This window comes from Lynx rufus, unplaced genomic scaffold (genome assembly GCF_022079265.1).
Source record: "Lynx rufus isolate CCGP_SWC_20201006 ecotype Redwood Valley unplaced genomic scaffold, mLynRuf1.p SCAF_4, whole genome shotgun sequence".
In the NCBI taxonomy this organism is placed as follows: Eukaryota; Metazoa; Chordata; class Mammalia; order Carnivora; family Felidae; genus Lynx; species Lynx rufus.
Window position 1 is genome coordinate 127,404,359 of NW_025814856.1, and position 21,664 is coordinate 127,426,022.

At 38.8% G+C, this 21,664-nt stretch overlaps 1 protein-coding gene across 1 annotated transcript in view; it reads left to right on the forward strand.

Moving 5' to 3' along the window:
- Positions 1-21,664, forward strand: part of ANLN (anillin, actin binding protein) — a 47,199-nt gene that overhangs the window by 6,687 nt on the left and 18,848 nt on the right. Inside the window, exons 3-13 of the mRNA XM_047096954.1 lie at positions 1,457-1,771; positions 5,955-6,340; positions 7,700-7,928; positions 10,900-11,090; positions 11,368-11,475; positions 14,461-14,587; positions 17,654-17,764; positions 18,847-19,085; positions 19,791-19,936; positions 20,145-20,292; positions 20,920-21,055. Of these exons, the coding sequence (XP_046952910.1) occupies positions 1,457-1,771; positions 5,955-6,340; positions 7,700-7,928; positions 10,900-11,090; positions 11,368-11,475; positions 14,461-14,587; positions 17,654-17,764; positions 18,847-19,085; positions 19,791-19,936; positions 20,145-20,292; positions 20,920-21,055 (2,136 nt within the window). The remainder of the gene's footprint in view (positions 1-1,456; positions 1,772-5,954; positions 6,341-7,699; positions 7,929-10,899; positions 11,091-11,367; positions 11,476-14,460; positions 14,588-17,653; positions 17,765-18,846; positions 19,086-19,790; positions 19,937-20,144; positions 20,293-20,919; positions 21,056-21,664) is intronic.

Below are 21,664 nucleotides of genomic sequence, written 5' to 3' on the forward strand. Positions count from 1 at the left end.
ATCTTTTAAAGGAGATCAGCCCCAAACATTTTATTGTGCATGTAGAAAAACCAAGGTCTTTGGGAGACAAATATATAATAGCCTCTGGGGAAAGATCAGCCTTCTGTTCTATTTTAGGTCTGTTATATTAGGCCTAGAACTACCAGGCCAGAGCAGAGTATCTAATAAATACTTCAAATTAATTGGTTGAACTTTATTTTCCTCAACCTAAGGTTATTTAAAACCCCCAAGGGAAGAAAAGTAAAAGAGCAGGGGAACACTTAATTACACAGTGGTGGCATGGACTTTATCCACCCCAACGATGCCAGAATAGCTGACCACCCAGTTCAGATAGTGTCTCTGGCATGAGTAGGGCAGCGAAAGGCTTACCTGCTCACAGATGCTTGATATTTAGTGAGTATTCTCATCCTCTGTCAGTTGAACCAGCTCTCTAGAGCTAGGCTCGATGTATAGGTTGTTAATTTAAGAACCAGTGAATTAAACAAAAACAAATAAATACACACAAATAAACAAACCTAAACTCACCTAGAAATTTAACTTATTCTTTCCTAAATCCTGGCATCCCCAGCCTGCATCACTAAGCTGGCTGCTTTAGTGTTTTCCTAGCGTGTGGAATAGTCTGGAGATAATAATTTTCCTTAGTATAAATTTAAAAATACAAATAGAAAAAGAGCATTACAGAAGGCAAAATCAATATTACAAGAGATGGGGGCATGGAGCAGGCTCACAGTTACTTTGTAAGCTAACCATAGAATAGGAATTTATTTTCATATGTTTATACATTTTGAAGGAAGGAATACCATATATATCACATATATATGGTATACATATTACACACGTGATTTGTTACACATGCATGGTATATATATTACACATATGTGACCTATATGTCAGATATACATGGTATTTATTGTATATATATATTGCATGTATGATATGTATATATTGCATGTATATGGTATGGTTCACGAAAGATTGTTTTAAAAACAGAAAGCCTATTTCTACCCTTAGCTATGTTGCTTTAGGCAGGTAACATAATTGCTCTGCATTTGGTTTTCCTTATCTAAAAATGAGGTAATTGGGCTGTGTGATCTTTGAAATCATTCAAAACATTTGCTTATTATATGTGTATGCACTTTTTATTTCCTAGCGTCTTAAGACTACGTAAAGTATCAGGCATATGTCTGGAGAATATTATTTGAATATCTTTTCATTCAGGTGTTTTAAACTAGAAATTATATGTTTGCTGAAAAAGAAATCTTTCATATCAGATTTCTAAGTCACTAAAAGCAGAACTTTACATATTTCTTGTTGCAAGGAAAATCATTTAAAGAGTCTAGAGAAACATGATGTTTTTAAAATAATTTGTCACATACCTACTGCAAGTTTTTTAGGCTATGAGAAATTGCGGACTTCTGAATGTTTTTTTTTGGGGGGGGTGTCCTTTTTAATCTAGAGAAATCTTGTACAAAACCATCACCATCAAAAAAACGCTGTTCTGACAACGCTGAAGTAGAAGTTTCTAACTTGGAAAATGAAAAGCCAGTAGAGTCAGCTTCTGCAAAAGCCTGTCCTCCAAGTCCTCTGCCTCCTCGGGCGCAGCCACAGACACCAGCTCCTGTCAGTGATGCTGAGGCTGTCCCAGCACCGCTGCCGGGCGTGAGGACAGGGCTTAACTCAAGACTGGAAGCGAGGGCAGGCTCCTCAGTGAAAACACGAATGCAAAGACTGGCGGAGCAGCGGCGCCATTGGGATAATAATGACATGACAGGTATGAATTAGAGGGATGGCATGGTCCTTCAAATCTGTTTCAAGAAGACTCAACTTGGTAGGTTGAAAATCTGATTTATTGGTTAACACACGAAAGATAAACGCTTCTGTTTTATCTATCTCCTGAGTATCCGTTGCCTACAAATGGTTTGTATATCAATAGCATATTTATAAGTTGGTGGTGTTCTCATTGAAGTGAGTGCTGATGAGGTTCTTAGACCAGCTCACAAAAGCGTGGTCTTATGACAGAATCATCTTATATTTTCAATTAAAAACAATAGAGAACAAACTTACCTTGGCATTATTAGCCTTGCTGATCTTCAGCTCTATATGCAAGAAATCTCATTTGATGGATTAACTAATTAAATAAATTTGAGTGGCTAAAGTATGCAGTACTATTTAATAGAGGGGAGAGAACACTTACACACTTACTGAGCACCTATAAAGCATGTTACGCTAAGGTGCTGGGACCCAGTGAAGTGACCTGGGCTCATACTCAGATGGAGAGTGTCACATCAAATTAGCCGTCATGCAGCAGGATTATGTGTTCTATGATCAATTTTGTCTCCTATCTTCTTACCAAAAAAAAAGCCTTGAGATGACTTACAAAAACAACTATATTACAAAACAAGAAAAATAAGGAAATTCCAGGGTGAAGGGAAGGAAAAACAAAGAAGGGAAGGGTAAAATTATTTTATTAAATACAGGCTTTAAGGTCCATCTCACTTGCCAGAGTTCTGAACTTACTAGCAGCCCATGCAAAGAGGTGAAACACCATCAGTTACGTGACTGGTGTTTGTTTACAAGATGAAAGCAGAACCATGGCCGGAACTAAGACCCAAGAGAACTTTCTTTCCTGGGTCCTGAAAGATGACTCTGCAGAAGGTAGTAAATGTGTAAGGTTTTTCAAGGTAGGCAGGCGGCCTGGCTCCAAGCTCAGTTCAGTAAGCACAGTTGCAAAGAGAGCCAGCACAGTACAGGTGGACAGCTCACTGGCAACTGGGCCTTACCCAAGGAAATGTTCCTCTAGCTTTGGCTTTCGGCCTGGATCCGTGTAACGGAAACATTTGGACTGTTGGATTAGAATCTCAGGAGTGTGGTGGAGCCCTGGGGTGTGCTTTTGTCTTTTTTTTTTTTTTTTTTTTAAGCTCTGTATGTTACTCTGATGCATAGACAGAATTGAGACCAAGTGACTTGAAGAAATGGATGCATTACACAGATTTAGGCAGTCTTTCGTAAATATTAATTCTTTTTGTCTGAAATTTTGATAAGTATTGGACAGTAGAGCATTTAAAGTTATTCTTTTTGGCAGTGATGGTAATTCCAAGAGCAAATACTGTGTAAAGTGCTAGGCATTCTAAACATTATTTGTTCTAATATAGCATTTAATTCCTATAGAAATCTAATGACATACATCCCACTTTTATGTTCATGGTATCGAAGAGGAAACTGGGTTTGGAGAGAGCAAGGGGCCTGCCTAGAATTAGAAGCTAAAATTCCAAGCTCAGTAGTTTGACTCTAGCGCTCAACTCTTGCCTGCTATAACTTACCTGATGACTTTTAGCTTTTTTTTTTTTTTAATGTTTATTTATTTTGGGGGGTGGGGAGAAGGGGAGGAGCAGAGAGAGGGAGAGACACAGAAGGCAAAGCAGGCTCCAGGCTCTGAGCTGTCAGCACAGAGCCTGACATGGAGCTCAAAGTCACGAAGCACGCAACCATGACCTGAACTGAAGTCAGCCACTTAACCAACTGAGCCACCCAGGTGCCCTGACCTACTTGGTATTTTGGGGCATGTAACAGAGTACAGATGTTCCATATTGTCTGTTATGCCTATTTATCTTAGTAGTGGGCAGGGCTCACCATGCTTTACAGTGCCCAAGGAGGCTAACTGGTACATGTTCCTAAACACAAGGATGTCCCATTTCTGTTTTGTAGGAGGTATTTATGGATAGTGGAGAGAGGGCTGTGACAGAATCCACGCTTAGAACAGATAAGACCCTCAACATTCTAGAGCAGAAAGCATTGCAGCAGTGATTTTGAACATTTTGAAAGCAAATGTTAACACATGCCTACCTCAACTTTGAAAATAAATCTCATTAAGGCATAGCCTGTCTGACTCTAAGCACTGACACTTGAGAATAAAGCACTTGCGATGAATGATTTAGTGACTGTTATCCAGGATGTGGGTAGCAGCCAATTAAATGAGGAACTATACTAAAATAGAACTTATCTGAAGCTTCTTTTCTGATCGAGAACAGTTAGTAGAGCTAGAGTTCCAGTAAGCTCATTCCTAAAACATGATAATAAAACCGTCATCTGCGTAGAGGACAGGGCTTATTCTCAGGAAAGCAACAGAGGTATGCAAAGGGGTCTTGCAAGGGCGGTGGGGTTCCGGGAAGACTTTCTGGAGGAGGCAGAGGCAATCAACCTGGACTCCGAGGGAACACTGGCTTCAGACAGTGGAGGAGGTAGCCTAGGCAGAAGCAACAGAATGCCTAAAAAGCAGAGTTACCATAAACAGACCGTGTGCATAAAGAGTAGGTATTTTGTGGGCAGAAAAACAAGACATCGGTTTGAAGACAGCAGCAGGGGTCCAGAGCATGTGGAATTTAACCAGGAGGTGATGGTGGTGTACTGGAAGAGTTTAAGTGGGCAAATGTCGTAGAGAGATCACTCTGGCATCGAAGTGAGGAGGGACTGAATAGGGCAGAGACTCGAGCAGCAGGATCAGTTAGAAGGCTCGTGTTATAGTCCACGTGTGGGATGAAGGCCTGTGGAAGTGAAGGGGAGAGGCCAGATCTATAAGATTTAGGAGACAATCTCTGGAACTTGATGCCTGGATGGTGGAGGAGGTGAAAGGAGAAGGAGGAAGAGGTCATGATGAGGAGGAACATGTTTGGGGCAGTCTCAACGTCAGATATGTTATTTGAGGTGCTTGGGTGGTAGCCGAATGGAAGTGGTCGGTAGTTGCAAGGACACCACGGAAGATCTGGCACAAGGACAGAACAAGCAGAGCATGATGTCACCAGCAGAAACACAAGGCCTACAGAGTGTGCATTGGCATCTAGTGACAACAGCAAACGCAACTTGCGGGCTGCGGTGTAGGCAGAGGCAGGTTGAAGGGAGCTGAGTGGTGAGAGAATATTTGTGCAGGGCAAGAGGGGCAGCTGCAGAGGGGTATATGTTGCTGAGAGGGTGTTTGTGTTTAGCTTTAAGATGAGACTGACTTGAGCATAATTATGTGCAGAGACAAAAAGGGTTTGTACAGAGGAGGAATGCGTACAGGCCTTCGTCAGCTATCCATTACTAACGTGAGATCTATCTCCAAATGAAGTAACTGTGGAAAAACACTGCTGTCTAGCCCTGTGCTATCCAATTCTGGAGACAATAGCCATAGGTAGCTTTTAAGATTTAAATTAATTACAATGAAATGAAATGAAATGAAATGAGGTTTCTGAGTTGCCCTAGCTACATTTCAAGTGCTCACTAGCCACCTGTGGCTGGCTAGTGGTTGGTTACTCTACTAGATAGCATGGATATGGAACGTCTCCATCATTGCAGGAAGTTCGATTGTACAGCACTGGTTTACTCCATTTTTAAAACAAAATGTACCTGTGGCATCTGTAAGCTTAAATTGTGCAGTAGTGTAACAAAATGATTTAATTCTAAAAATATAACCTAAATGTACAGTACCTTCGGGCATTCATGATCCATTGAATTGAAAAAAATAGGTATAAGAAGTTTGTGGGTTTCTTTTTGTTTTAATTTGGATTAAGTATCCTCTGATTTGATAAGGTATTGTCAAATTTAAGCAGCTTGTAGTTTCATGCATACGAGAGCTTTTTATTAGTTCTGAAACCTACTAACTTCTTTATTTTTTTAAAACTTTTTAAAATTTGTTTTTGAGAGAGAAAAAGCAAATGGGGGAGGGACACGGGGCGGGGGGCAGGGGGACAGAGGATCTGAAGCCGGCTCTGTGCTGACAGCAGAGAGCCTGATGCGGGGCTCAAACTCACCAACAGTGAGATCATGATCTGGGCCGAAGTTAGATGCTTAACTGACTGAGCCACCCAAGCACCCCTCTACGAACCTCTTCTTAAAATTCTGAGTGGAGCGATCCTGGGATTACACATATGCGTCACTCTTGAACATGGGTCTTACTCTTTTTCTGAAAACATTTTCAGATGAGATACCCGAAAGCTCACTCATGTCACCAATGCCATCAGAGGGAAGGGCTGCCTCGCCTCCCAAACCACCCCCTGCAGATGCCTCGGCAACTCCAGTTGGTAGAAGGGGCCGTCTGGCCAACCTTGCCGCAACTATTTGCTCGTGGGAAGATGATGTAAATTACTCATCTGCAAAGCAAAACAGTGCACAAGAACAGCCTGGTACCACTTGTTTATCCAAATTTTCCTCTGCAAGTGGAGCATCTGCTAGGATCAATAGCAGCAGTGTCAAGCAGGAAGCTGCATGCTGTTCCCAAAGGGATGGTGAGGCCTCTTTGAATAAAGCTCCGTCCTCGAGTGCCGTGGGTGCATCTTTGAATGATGCTACAGTTTCCAGCTCTGTGGTAAGTCATGCAGTATCAGTCTTGGGAAACCTTTTCTTTTTGGTTATGAGTGATAATGTGTATGTGTGTGTACATGGTGTTTGTATGTATTTTTAGAAATTGGGGGCGTAGAAAGTAAAAATCCTAAATTTGGTAGCCTATACCAAATAAATTAGTAATTGACAACTAAATTACACTAAGTTCATACGATTCCAAGGTATATAATAATAATGGAATGATGGAGCCTCTTCTTAGTCATCAGGGAGAGCAACTGATAATTATTTTCTCTGCAGAATGCTTTATGTATGTGTATAAATATAAGATATCAAATTTCTCTGAAGGGACATTTAATAAACTAGTAGCTAAAGTTGCCTTCCGAAGGCATTTGCTGGACAAGATTGTCAAGGGTGGGTATGATAATTTTACCATATATTGTTTTGAAATGTTTGAAAGTTTTCCCTTGCACATGAATTACATCAACAGCTTTCAAAAACAATCTTAAAAAACAGAAAAGCAAAAGAGTAGTATGTTTCTGTGCATTGTTTTTAAATGTAGAGCCAGGTTTGGGAATTTGATAGAGTTGCATTCAACCCAAGCTCTGCCACGTAATTGAAAATGTGGCTTTAGACATTAATCTTGTAAAACCTTATTTTCCCATCTGTAAAATGGGAAAGAAAGGGTTATTGGGAAGATTAAATGAGACAATGTGTATAAAACCCACAGCAAAGTGCTTCGCATAAAGCACTTAATATGTTATAGTTAGCCATCAAATACATATGATTTTGTTAAATTAATACTGACTTAATTAAAATACCAAAAATATGCAATGTGCTCTAATATGCTTAACATTTATAAAGGTGCTAGTGAGATAATATAAAAGAAATTGTTTTTTAAAATAGGGAGTGACCCTATCCCTTACATGAAATTACTCCTCAATATATCATGCAGACTAAATTATATATTATAATTTAAAGAGTACCATTTTCTTCTTTTTTTAAGTTCTTTTTACATGTTTTGAGAGAAAGAGAGAGCATAAGAAGGGGAGAGACAGAGAGAGAGGGAGAGAGAATCCCAAGCAGGCTCTGCACTGTTAGCACAGAGACTGACTTGGGGCTCGAACTCACGAACCATGAGATCATGACCTGAGCTGAAATCAAGAGTCATTTAACTGGCTGAGCCATCCAGGCACCCCAAATAGTAAGCATTTTCTAAGTTGATTTTTTGTCAAGCCTTTCAAAATGGTTTGATCTATTAGAGGGAAAAATTGTTTTTTCATAAGTTTACTTAAAGGCTACTAAGCAAATAGAATTTAACTTGTTTTAAGTCTACCTTTAGATATTATGAATATTGTTATTTACCTTAAGTGTTATCATGTTTCAGAAAGCTGCTTCTTCCCCAGTGAAATCTTCTACTCTATCCCTTGCTGATGCTAAAAATTGTGAGGTACAAAATCCTGAGCTACTTCAGAAAACTCCTGTTAGTCTCCTGAAAACAGAGGTACCGAAACCAACTGGGAAGTCAACCGTGTCCCAGACAGTTGGGCCCAAAGAAGAATTAAATAGAGAAGTATGTCGGCAGTCTCAATCTAAAGACAAATCTGCAACACCAGGTTATGTATCTTTTTAAAAATCTAGTTACTGCTGACTGTTTTCAGAATGTCTGTTCTCAGCGTTTTAGGTGTCCAGTCATGAATTGTACGTTCGTGGTTTGCCATGGCAAGTGTCTGAATGTATAAAATGGAACTTCTTCAAATTCAGCTCTAACTCATTGAATGAATATTCATTAGTGTAGACTTGTCCAGTTACTGGTCAAAGTATGTAACTTGTTACATTTTAACAACTTAAACATGGTTTTTTTTCTAGAATGACCATGTAGTTTCTTTCTTCCATACTTTTTGATGGAGACAAAGCGTATAGAACTGGAAATCACATTTTAAGGACATAATGGAGAAACGTTCTTAAAACCAAGTGTGCAGAGGGGCGCCTGGGTGGCGCAGTCGGTTAAGCGTCCGACTTCAGCCAGGTCACGATCTCGCGCTCCGCGAGTTCGAGCCCCGCGTCAGGCTCTGGGCTGATGGCTCAGAGCCTGGAGCCTGCTTCCGATTCTGTGTTTCCCTCTCTCTCTGCCCCTCCCCCGTTCATGCTCTGTCTCTCTCTGTCCCAAAAATAAAAAAAAAAAAAAAAAAAAAAAAAAAAAACGTTGAAAAAACCAAGTGTGCAGAGCAATGCTTTCCAAACTTAAATATGAAAGCACCCCTGATAGCAAAGGAAAATGAGTTGTATACAAATGACTCCACTCCTAATTATATTGGTATGTGGTTATATTGTGTGTGAGTATATACATGTGAAAGTTCGAAATTCCCTATAGTAAATTGATGTTCCTAGAAATCCGTATTTATCTTGTGGGGGCTTAAACCTTCTGGCATACCCCCACATGCTGTTGGTTGAGAAACCCAGGACTAAAAAGCGTGGTTCAAATATATAGAGATATAATTTACTTTGAACAATATTCTTTTTCATTAGAATTGCTTTTGGAAAGACTTTGAGTTCAAAATTTTAACTTCTTAACAATACAATCTCTCGGAAACAGTAGTTCATTATAAAAGAGAAGTAGAGAGAGATAACAGTGGGAATCCATTAGTTATGGGTTAGGAAAACAGTAGTCAGTTTCCAGAGGAGCTGAAATGAGAATTTGAAGCAACAGCAAAATCCCCACATGGAATAGAACTAGTTATCCCCAATTTTCTGAAGACTTATGGCATAGATAAGAAGCCTTTTTTATTATTATTATTATTATTCTTGGCTATTGGATATGCCCAGAATTTATTATCAGGCCTCAGAGATATTTAATTTACATGTTTCTTTGTCTTCTTAGTGGATTTTGTTTAAAATGGTTTTTTTAAATGTTTATTTGTTTTGACAGAGAGAATGAGAAAGAGAGCGCATGCACACGCGCATGAGCAGGGGAGGGCAGAGAGAGAGGGAGACACAGAATCTGAAGCAGGCTTCAGGCTCTGAGCTGTCAGCATAGAGCCTGACTCAGGGCTCAAACTCACGAGCCACGAGTTCATGACCCGAGCCGAAGTCAGATGCTTAAGCCACCCAGGCACACCTATTCTTAGTGGATTTTAGTTAGAGGTAATGGTGTGAAGTGACATGTGGAGTCTTGAGTCAAATTGTGCCCTTTACCTGTTTTTGCAAATAAGGTTTTATTGGAACATAGCCATGCCCATTTATTTACATGTTGTTTGTGGCTGCTTTCATGCTTCAGTGCAGAGTTGAGTAGTTATGACAGTGGCCAAATGGGCCTGCAAAGCCCAAAATATTTACTATCTGGCCTTTTGTAGGAAAATGCTGATTTCTGATAGAGATAAGCCTCTTTTCATATAGTACAAGCCTATCATCTTCATGATGGGGGTGGTATATATCCCATTTGTTCTACTTTTCTTTTTTAAAGTTTATTTATTTATTTTGAGAGTGGGGGGGAGAGAGAGAGAGAAGGAAAGAGAGATTAAGTGGGGGAGGGGCAGAGAGAAGTGGGACAGAGGATCCAAAGTGGGTTATGCTGACAGCAGAGGGCCTGCTGATAGCAGAGAGCCCCATGTGGGGCTTGAACTCATGAACCTTGAGCCAAAGTCAGATGCTCAACCAACTGAGCCACCCAGGCACCCCCCATTTGTTCTACTTTAAATTTTTTTTTTTTAACATTTATTTTTGAGAGAGAGAGAGAGACAGAGCACAAGCGGGGGAGGGGCCAACAGAGAGGGAGACATAGAATCCGAAGCAGGCTCCAGGGTCAGGTCTGTCAGCATAGAGACCAATGTGGGGCTCGAACTCACGGACCATGAGATCATGACCTGAGCTGAAGTCAGACGCTCAACCGACTGAGCCACCCAGGCGCCCCTCATTTGTTCTACTTTAAATGTACTTCATATTATTTCAAAGGAATACTGGTTTAAGACTTTATAGATTGAAGACATCCCTTGATAAATTGAATGATCTCTAATTTTTCTTTTGGGAGAGAAGGATTTAATCCCTGGATTTTAGTATATTAGACTTGCTAAAAGCAAGATGAAATACATTGGGCTATAGAAATATAAGTAGTTTGGTGATCATGGCTCGGGCACTTGGTGGTCGGGGAGTGCTATTAATAAACACACTGTGAATCTCCAATCCTTTAGGAGTATTTCCAGTTCTGATTATGTAGTTGAAAGGTTTTCTAACTCCCACTGCTCTCTTATTCTACCTCATCCCCCCCTTTTTTTTAGAGAGAGAGTACGCTCAACCCACTGAGCCACCCAATCTACCAGAGCGCCCCATCACTCTATCTTTTAAAATTTTTTTAATTCTTCTTTCTTTTTTAAGGAACAAAATCTTATAAATTTTAGGGCTTTGAATTAAATAGAATAGTATGGTAAATTTCTTTTTTAAAGCTATTTTCCTACTGTTTACTTTCCCAATGAGTATTCTAAATAGAATGAAAGCATTTTAGAGCCATTACTGGATTTTAGAACTTTTTCAATAGACATGATAATTGTTATTTCTTCTAAATGGCCTCCAAAATGTGTGTGTTTTCTGTAGGAGGAGCAGGAATTAAGCCTTTCCTGGAGCGCTTTGGAGAGCGTTGTCAAGAACACAGCAAACAAAGTCCTGCTCGGAGCACACCCCAAAGAACCCCCATTATCACTCCAAATACAAGGGCCATCCAAGAAAGATTATTCAAGCAAAACACATCTTCATCTACTACTCATTTGGCACAACAGCTCAAGCAGGTCTGGCTTACTGCTTTTAACACTATTCATCATGTGGTCTCGACATAGGACCTAGAAATCCAATTATGAATTCTGATACCAGTCTTTTGACTGAGATAAATAGCATCGTGATTCTTTGTATCACTTATTTCAAGTTAGAAATACTTTGTCTTGTATTCCATGAATATTGTGAATTTTTACCCTTAAAACTGAAGACAAGCAAAGTTTAGTAATGTTTGTGTATTATTCTTAAACATACTATTGCTCTCGTATCAAATAGAGCTTTTGATTGTTTTAGGAACGTGAGAAAGAACTAGCATGTCTTCGTGGCCGATTTGACAAAGGCAATTTATGGAGTGCAGAAAAAGGCGAAAGCTCGAGAAGCAAACAACTAGAAACCAAACAGGTGGTGTAAACAAGAAATATGAAAGTGAACCTGGCACCAAAGCAGTGCTGGGATATAACTTGGTTCTGTTTGGTTGTAAAACACTTCTTTATCCCGTCCCAATTTACTGTGCCACTTTCCACTCATAAACTCCTTCAGCATGCATTCCAACTCTGCTTTTCTCTTGTGATGTTTTCCCATTCAGTGGAACTCTTAACGTATTCACTGATGACCTACCTAAAATCAAATTTTAAAACTTCTCATCATTCAATTTATTTCACATTTCTTTTAATATTCTACTTACATGCTGGTTCTAAAGTGTTTCTCAGAATCTACTTATTTTAGTACTGATTGTATACCCTCCCCACATACCACACTTTCAGACTATCCATAATCCTTTTCAGTCACCAATTATGTCCCAAATTTCTGTTTATTCCTATATTACCTACTGTCAAATTTCATTAATCAGCCTTCAACCAAGTCCCTTCGTGTAAATTATTTTCTGCTTCATTTACATGCCTACTTGTACAAAATACTGTATTAGGATATACTTTTCAGCTAAAAATAATAGAATTATATTTAAAGTGGGTACCGGTAGAAATAGAACTATACATTTAACCAGTATACTTTGACAAAGATCTATTTAATTGATTTTGTTTTACTAGTTCTCTTGATTAACAAATCATGTTTCCCAGGGTTCTGACCTAACCCTGTTTTCTCCTCATTTGCCCTGGGGCTTCTCTTCTCTGTCCTCATGTTTAGCTTCAGCCAAGCACACAAATGCTAAGGTGCTTAGCTATGCTGTGTTCACCTCTCTCCTGAACTCCTGTCCTGGCTAGCTAGTGGATTTCTCTCTGCTTCGCAGAAGTATATTCTCCATGGAGTCTCTGTTTTCACCTAGGTCTTTGTTCTATACCTCATCAGCTAAAACAGTCTGGGAGTTCTTCCTTGGCTCCTTCCTTTTATTACTGTGTCTTCCCACCTCCTCTTATTACTATATCTTCCCCTAGCATGCGCGCACACACACACACACACACACACACACACACAAACACGTACACATCATTGGATGTTTTCAAAATATGTCACAAGCTGCCTGTCCTCTCTGTTTTCCTCTGCCGTTACCTTAATCACTTTCAGAACTTTGTATTGAAAACCCTGCTTCTAGTCTGGCTGTTTTCCTGTCCACCTTACCCACTGCTGCCAGGGAAATAGTCTTATAAAGCAGATATTTGTGTATTCACTTCCTTAAAATCCTGGAAAGTTTTCCAAGCTATCGTCAGAAAATGTCTCAAGTGCTTGGCTTGACATCCAGAATCATTCAGAATCTGGCTCCTCACTGCTCCTCCACACGTGTGCTTCAGTCCTGTCATGTAGACTATTTGCAGTTTCTCAAATGTATCCACGTTTTCAGATCTCTTGGCCTTTGCCTTGCTGTTCTGTCCGCACAGAGTATCTCTGTGGTGAGCTCCTACTTCATTAGGAATAGGTCAAACTCTAGTCCCCTCTGGAAATCTTTGCTTGGCCCTTTTCCTAAGTGGCCCCTCTTTTTTTCACCATGTCATCCTGAATTTACCTCGACTGGAATACTTATCTTCCTGTAATTGTTCTACCTTTGCTTTCCACCACTGTCCACAAGGACCTTATCCATCTTTATCTTTGTTTTTAGTGCTTGGATCACAGTAGGGGCTCAATAAATTTGTCCTTGAAGGAAGGAAGGAATGTGCTAATGCTTCCCATCCGCATATAGCAAGCTGTTATCTGTTATCTTAAAACCAAAACTACTCTCCTGACCCCTGTTTACCCCCCCTTTCTTTGCCTCCTTTTCATTCGGACTTTTGTAAAAGAGTTATCTCTTGCTGCTTACAATTTTTTTTTTTTTGTAAGAGGCTACTGAGATCATCCAGGTGATGGCAGGTGTTGGACTGGAGAGGCGGGATAGTGAGTGCAGTGTAACCAGGGGGCGTGAGCCTAGAGGAGCAGGGGCAGGAGGAGAGGATTACTGAGAGCTTGGAATTAGTGTTAGAGACTGGAGAGGGGCTGTCCCTCATGCCGTCAGGGTCTAGGGGAGAGAACCACCTTTATTACAGAATATTGTAGGGAAGTCCTGCCTTCACAAGAGAGCCACGTCTGCAGCACAGCATTCGATAGTTTACCCTGTGTTCGTGCATCAGAAGCTTCTTCTAATTCGAGAGACAACACGGTCTGAAATTACATCGGGAATAAGAATGTGTAGGTTTGTAAACTGGCCCTGCCAGTTACTAGCCGAGTGTGCAAGTTGCTGAACTCGTCTGTGTCTCGGTCTTCTCATCTGTAAAAGGGAGGTAGTAGCACCTAACTTACAGGGTTATTGGGAGGACTCAGGGAGGCAATGCCAAGTGCTTGGAAAGGTGACTGGCACAAATGAGGCTCTACTAAGCATTAGTTGCTGTTATTCTTATTCTTACTTGATTATTTCTACTATTGCTTTAATCATAAAGCCTTTTCCGAAACAATGAATGTTTCTCTTCATTGCCTTTATAAATGATTAAAAAAAGACTCAGAGGGATTTCCTGTTTTTTCTTTTTCTTTCCTTCTTTTCAGATCTGTTTTTGGTTCTTTGTTTTCTTGGCCTTTTACTCCTGAGTAACCATTTCGGGGAATCCTGATGCAGGAACTGTCAGTAGATTTTATAGGTGTGGGAGGAGATAAGTGACATATGGGGAATTACTTTTCTCTGTGTGGATTTCACTTAAATCAGTTTATCTAAAACTACTCTGATGTGAATTTTCATTCCTGCCTCCTAGTCTGTTAAAAGTTGTACGTACTGGGAATTACCAAGAATAATGAACCAGCACTGAGGGCTTCTTGTGATCTAAACATGGCTGGGACCTTTCACATACATTGTTTTGTTCTGAGGAAGCTTATATAAAAGAATGATTTGTGTTTGTTTCATTTAATAACATGTAAAAATAGACAAAAAAATCTATAGTTTTGAGAAATAAAATCTTCATTTCCTTTCTGCAGGAAATTCACTGTCAGAACACTCCCCTCAAAAAACACCAAGCTGTTTCAAATACCCCATCGCTTCCAGTAACGGAAAAGGTGACAGAAAATCAAACACCAGGAAAACCTTCCAGCACAGAACCTACAGGTCAGCATTTTCCACTTCTCCTCCACTTATATGTAGCTTTCAGTCTACTGGAGTTTTGGAAATTGCATTGGAAAACGGAAATACTGCTTCAATGTAAAAAGATAGATTAATGTCTTTATTTCTACTCATTCTTTAATGTTCAGCCATGCAATATGCTTCTTCCATAGTTCTCTTTCCAGACTCAGGACTCATGCTCTTGATGGGAGGATAAATTACTACCACTCTGTTTTTGTTTTGTTTTTTTTTGGGAAAGATTCAGTAATATCTGTTGAATTGTAAAGTGTGCATGCTCTTTAATTTAGCTCCTCTACAAGTGTTTCTACAAGTTGACTTCTTAAAACTAGTGTGCAAAGATGTATATACAAAGAGATGAATTGTAGCACTGTTAGTAATAAGGTGTAAATGACCTCAATGTCCATCAGTAGAAAACTGTTTAAATAAATTATGCTAAATCCATGTCCTCAAATATTATGTAGCTGCTTAAAAGAATAAGATAACTTTGTATGTAATGACATTTAATACGTCAGAGACACTTAAACATTTTAGTTTTTTTTTTTTAAGTCTGGTGAAAAACACATTACTAAAATTCACCATCCTAACAGTTTTTAAGTAGTAGTAGTTTTAAGTATATTCACATCGTTGCAGAACAGATCTCCAGAACCTTTTCATCTTGTAGAACTGAAACTGTACCCATTAAACAGGCACTCTCCGTTTCTTCCTCTCTGCAGCCCTCGGTAGCCACCATTCTGCTTTCTGTCTCTATGAATTTGACTACTTTAGAAACGTCCTATAAGTGGAATCATATAGTATTTTTCTTTTTGTAACTAGCTTATTTAATTTAGCTTAATGTCCTCAAGGTTTATCCATGTTGTAACTTGTGACAGCATTTCCTTCCTTTTTAAGGCTGAATAGTACTCCGTTGTGTATATGTACATTTTGTTTATCCATTGTCTATCAATGGGTATTTTGGTCATTTCCATCTCTTGGTTATCGTGAATAGTGCTGGGTATGCAAATTTCTCCTTGAAACTCTGCTTGGAATTCTTTTGATATATACCCAGAAGTGGGATTGCTAGATCATATAGTGGATCTATTTTAAGTATTTTGAGGAATAATTATACTATTTTCTGTGGCAGTCACACCATTTTACAATCTTACCAACACTGCATAAGGATTCCAATTTTCCCGCATCCTTGCCAACACTTGTTATTTTCTGTTTTTTTGTTTTGTTTTGTTTTTTTATAGTAGCCATCCTTTAGGGTGTGAGGTGATAGCTCATTGTGATTTTGATTTCCATTTCTTTTATAATTAGTGGTGTTGAGCATCTTTTCATATGCTTGTTGGCTATTTGTATATCATCTTTGGAGAAATGTCTGTTCAAGTTCTTTGCTCATTTTCTAATCAGGGTATTTTATTTTTGTTGTTGAGTTATAGTTATATATTCCATATATTAACCTCTTATCAGATACACAATTTACAAATATGTTCCCCCATTCTGTAGGTTGACTTTTCAACTCTGTTGAATGTATCCTTTGATGCACAAAAGTTTTTAAATTTGATGTAGTCCCATTTGTCTGCTTGTGCTTTTGTGGCCTGTGCTTTTGGTGTCACACCCAAGAAACTGAAAAATCCATTGTCATGGATGTTTTCCTATGTTTAGGAGCTTTATGGTTTTGAGTCTTACAATTAAGTGTTTAATCTACTGTGAGATAATTTTGTATATGGTATCAGATAAGGTTCCAACTTCATTTTTTGCATGTGCATATCCAGTTTTCCCAGCCTCATTTGTTGAAGAGACTGTCCTTTCCTCACTAAATCATCTTGGCAGCATTGTCAAAAATCATTTGACCATACATGTGAGGTTTTCTTTTGTGGCTCTCTGTTCTTGTTCCCTTGGTCTGTGTTTGTGCCATACTGTTTTGATTACTATAGTTTTATAATATGTTTGGAAATCTGGATACATCAGTCTTCTAATTTTGTTCTTTTTCAAAGGTATTTTGTATATTCAAGATTTATTGAATTGAAGCTCCATACGAATTTTAGGATGGACTTTTCTGTTTCTCTAAAAAATGCTACTGGGATTTTGATGAGAATGCATTGAATCTGTAGATTGGTTTCAGTACTATTGACATCTTGACACTATTAAGTCTTCCAATCCATGATCATAGGGTGTCTTTCCAGCTATTTGTGCCTTATTTAATGTTTTTAAGCAATGTTTTGCAGCTTTCAGTGGACAATTATGTCACCTCCTTGGTTAGGTTTTTTCCTAAGTATTTTATTCTTTTTGATGCTGTTGTAAATGGGATTGTTTTCTCAATTTCCCTTTCAGATTTTTTTTTGTTAGTGTTCAGAAATGCAAGTGATTTTTGTGTGTTGATTTTATATTCTACATCTTTGCTTAATTTGCTTATTCTAACAGGATTTTTTGTGGAATGTTTATAGTGTTTTCTACATATAATATCATACTATCTATAAACAGAGGTAATTTTACTTCTCCTTTTCAAATCTTGATGCTTTTTATTTCTTTTTTGTGCCTATTTTCTCTGACTAGGACTTCCAAAACTATGCTGAATAGAAGTGGTGAGAGTGGGCATCCTTGTCTTGTTCATGATCTTAAAGGAAAAGCTTTCGGTTTTTCACTACTGAGTATCATGTTAGCCAGTGGCTTTTCATTTGTGGCCTATATTCTGTTGAGGTAGTTTCAGTTTCCTTCTATTGCTAGCTTATGAAGTGTTCTTATTGACACTTTTTTCTAAAAAGTGAAAAATAAAATGCATGCATAGTATGACGACCTTCTGATATAACAAAAGGATATAACATTTGCATACATACAGGGGAATTGGAAGGACAAATAGCCTGGTAATACTGGTGTCCCCTTTCTCTTGTTGGGGAGGAAGAGAGACGGGAACGTTAAGAGAGGACAGTTGCCTTGGGGGATTCTCTATACATTTTTAGATCTGAAATGCATAGTTTTATGATCAGAAAAAAGAATACAAAACATATCTTAACTGAAAAATTCTAGGTTCCTACATACAGTAATATGGTTTTTCTTAAAATTTTTTTTTAGGTTTCACTGAACGTAAAATGACGAAGTCTAGCCCTTTGAAAATCACATTGTTTTTAGAAGAGGATAAGTCTTTAAAAGTAACATCAGACCCAAAGGTTGAGCAGCAGACTGGTTGGTTTTTATGCTTTATTTCCTATTAATTCTGAACTCACTATAAGATATAATATATTGGTAGAAGCACATATTCAAATATATAATGTTCTATATTTCAAAATGTCTCATGATTCTGTAATATTCTCTTTTTTTAAAGAATATATTTAAGCTTATTTATTTTGAGAGAGACAGAGACAGAGTGAGCAGGGGAGGGGCGGAGAGAGAGGGAGAATCCCAAGCAGGCTCTGTGCTGCCAGTGCAGAGATGTGGGGCTCAAACCCATGAAACTGTGGGATCATGCGTGACGTGAGCTGAAACCAAGAGTCAGGCACTTAACCGACTGAGCCACCCAGGCGCTCCTCTTTCTCTCTCTTTTTAAAAAATTTTTAATGTCTTTATTTATTTTTGAGAGAGAGAGAGGGAGAGAATGAGGCGGGGGGGGGGGGGGGGGGGCGGAGACACAGAATCCAAAGTAGGCTCCAGGCTCTGAGCTGTCAGCATAGAGCCCAACATGGGGCTTGAACTCACAAACCACGAGTTTATGACCTGAGCTGAAGTCGGACACTTAACCGGCTGAGCCACCTAGGCACCCTTCTCTCTTTTTTTCACTAGGAAATATTCTAGCTTCCACAAAGAGATAGCACTGTTAACAGTTATCTTAGGTCACAGATCCCTGTGAAAATCTGATTAAAGCTATCACTCACTTTCATAGGGAAAGGAAATGTATTGCCCTTCCACACTCTTTATATACTGTTAGGGAGGTTAGTGGTTCTTGAAGGTTATTTGGGAACCCTGCCTTAAGTGCTGTTAATATTTTCCTATTATTGACAGCCATGTGAAAAGGCATTCCCCAAAAAACAAAAAGAGTTACTCGAAAGAACATTTTTTTTTAAGTCTGAAGTTTCTGGCTATTATCTTGTTGTTCGCATTCTTAGTTAATATTCTTTCTTAAATCCAAAGTGTTTAGTCAGCTTTTGACAGTTCCAACTTTCACTGCTTTGCTGTTTATTTAGTAAGCACGTGAACGTTAGGTCTGCTCTGCTATCCCTTTAATTCTTAAAGGTCTGAGTCACAGAATCACCTCCTGAAATCTTTTTCAGAAGTGGTACGTGAAACTGAGATGAGTGTGGATGATGACGATGATATCAATAGTTCAAAAGTAATTAATGACATCTTCAGTGATGTCCTGGTGGAAGGTGAGCTGGACATGGAAAAGAGCCAAGAGGAGATGGACCACGCAGAAGCAGAAAGCGCTGAAGAACAGGAAGATGCACTGAACATCTCCTCCATGTCTTTGCTTGCTCCGTTAGCACAGACCGTTGGTGTGGTAAGTCCGGAGGTAAGAAAAGATTAAATGTCAACAGGCCCGGGACACAAAGAAACAGCAATCACGAGATCCCCTTTTGTTTGAGTTGGTACATGGGGATTTGGCACTCTGTAGCCAGGGGGATGCTGGAAGTCTGATGTCAGTTCTCATAAAAGAGAGCTTAAAATGCTTCAGTGGTTTCCTGTGACCCTGGATAAAATGCAAACTGTGACATGGTTTAAAAGGTCAGACATTTGGGCTCAAATCCTGGCTTTGCCATTGGCTGTTTATTGGCCGGGTTATTTAACCTCTTTGCCACAGTTCCCTCACCTGTTAAGTGAGGTTAAAAGTAGTGCCTATATCATGGGGTTAATATGAATATTAAATCACTAGTATATTAGTACATAGCACCAGACAGACAACATTTATTGAGAGCCAACTATTGTTTTTAGCTATCACCCTAAATTGAATAGCTACAGTTTGAGAAATTGATTGAATTAGAAAAAGTTTTTAAGAGAGTTATAAGTGCCGGTTTTAGCTGTCTTTGAACTTTTATTCATTTACTATTTAGGGAACTTATTTTTTAGTTTGCCTTTGTTTTTATGATGCATCATAAATCAGCTGACTTATTGGATCTTCATTTCCTAATAATAGAGCATTTATTCAATTCCTCAGAGTTATCACTTAGAATCAGTGTCATCCATAAAATCTACTAATACCTGATGTGCTTCACTGCAGAGTTTAGTTTCCTCACCTCGATTGGAATTGAAAGATTCCAGCGTAAGTGATGAAAGTCCAAAGCCAGGGAAATTCCAAAGAACCCGTGTTCCTCGAGCTGAGTCAGGTGATAGCATTGGTTCTGAAGATCGTGATCTTCTTTATAGGTAAGCATGTTTTCAAAAGGCATTCAGTCACTAAGGGTCATAGTTTAGATTTATAACTTATAATGTTATTAATAATTCACCTGTATAAAACTTGCGAATGACTTTTGTCAGCCTCTCTTTTACCAAATGGCATTTTCCACATGTTCACTAAAAGAGAGTGCTCAAGGTGTTGCTGGATTTCTGATAGAGTATACCTTATTTCCTGAAGCATTGATGCGTACAGATCTCAAAGATTCAAAGAAACAGAACGTCCTTCAATAAAGCAAGTGATTGTTCGGAAGGAAGATGTTACTTCGAAGTTGGATGAGAAAAAGAATGCCTTTCCTGGTCAAGTGAACATCAAACAGAAAATGCAGGTATGTACTTCCGTGGAAAGGAGACTTGGAATGTTTTCTGTACTAGATCGTACACTCCTTAAGGACAAGGGCCCAGCCTTATTCATCTCCATACCCTGAGTGAGTAGAACAGTGTCTGACACACTGGAGCTCAGTAAATCACTCTTGAATTCATTGTAACTTGAGAAAGGTCCTCTTTGTTGGGCAGGTTGGAAGCTTGTTTGATATAGCTGAAACATTTAAACATGTTTGTCATAAATATCCTTAAAGTATAACTTTCATTTTGCTCTTAGAGGTTCTTTGATGCTAAGGAAGTCATGTGCAACATACGTGTAATTTAAATAAAATGAATCAGATAATTTCTACATCTTTACTTTGTCGAACATAGCCGCGAGTATAATTTTTATTCAGTATGAGTTGAAAGTCTTTTCATAAGAATGTTTATAGTGTAATTTTTATAGCGTGTTGAATGTTTTTGGTGCATAGTCCAGACACTTGAACAGTGAAACAATTTCATTTTGACTTCACTCTCTGGATATTTTGGAAATTATCCAACAGGATTAGTTAAAACTGAAGTTTTAAATAAAGTGAAAATGGTGATAAAAAAAAAATGTGAGTTCTTTTTTCTCGTTTCATTGGTTTCCCTAGGAACTCAATAATGAAATAAATATGCAGCAGACAGTAATCTATCAAGCCAGCCAGGCTCTTAACTGCTGTGTTGATGAAGATCACGGAAAAGGGTCACTAGAAGAAGCTGAAGCAGAAAGACTTCTCCTCATTGCTAGTACGTGTGATACACCTGAAACCATTCCAACAGAATTCCAAATCAGGAAAGACTTATTTTGTCCAGGATAGTTAGAAATCTCTGTTTTAAAGAAAGGGCTTTTTCTGTTTTAGTTGATCTGTGTTTCTGTTTGTTTGTTTCTTATAACATTTGTGAATACACTACATGTAAAATAAAATGTAGTTTGCATGAAAGGTGAAAGGAATTGGAATGCAGTTGAAGAAATGCAGTTTTGAAGTATGCGAAAAATGAATATATGAATGTCTCTCTCTCTCTCTCTCTCTCACTTGTCTCCGCACCTGGCTATCTACACGTAGCTAAAAAAGTCTGTGAACTTTGTTGTGTATGTGTAGTGGCAGATGACAGGGCATGTTAGGGTGGAGAGATTATACCATACAAGAAAACTGGCTGCAAGTTCAAGCATTAAATTATAAAGATTTGGTAAACGGATGAGCAGTCAAGGTTTTACCCAACCACCCACCACCTGCTTGTACAAAGAAGTACTGATCTTGTCTTTGATCTTACGTACATTTGCCGCATCAGTGCATTTTCTTGAATCGGTCTCATCTAGAGACAGATGCAGTTTTAATATTTGTGACATTGCATATT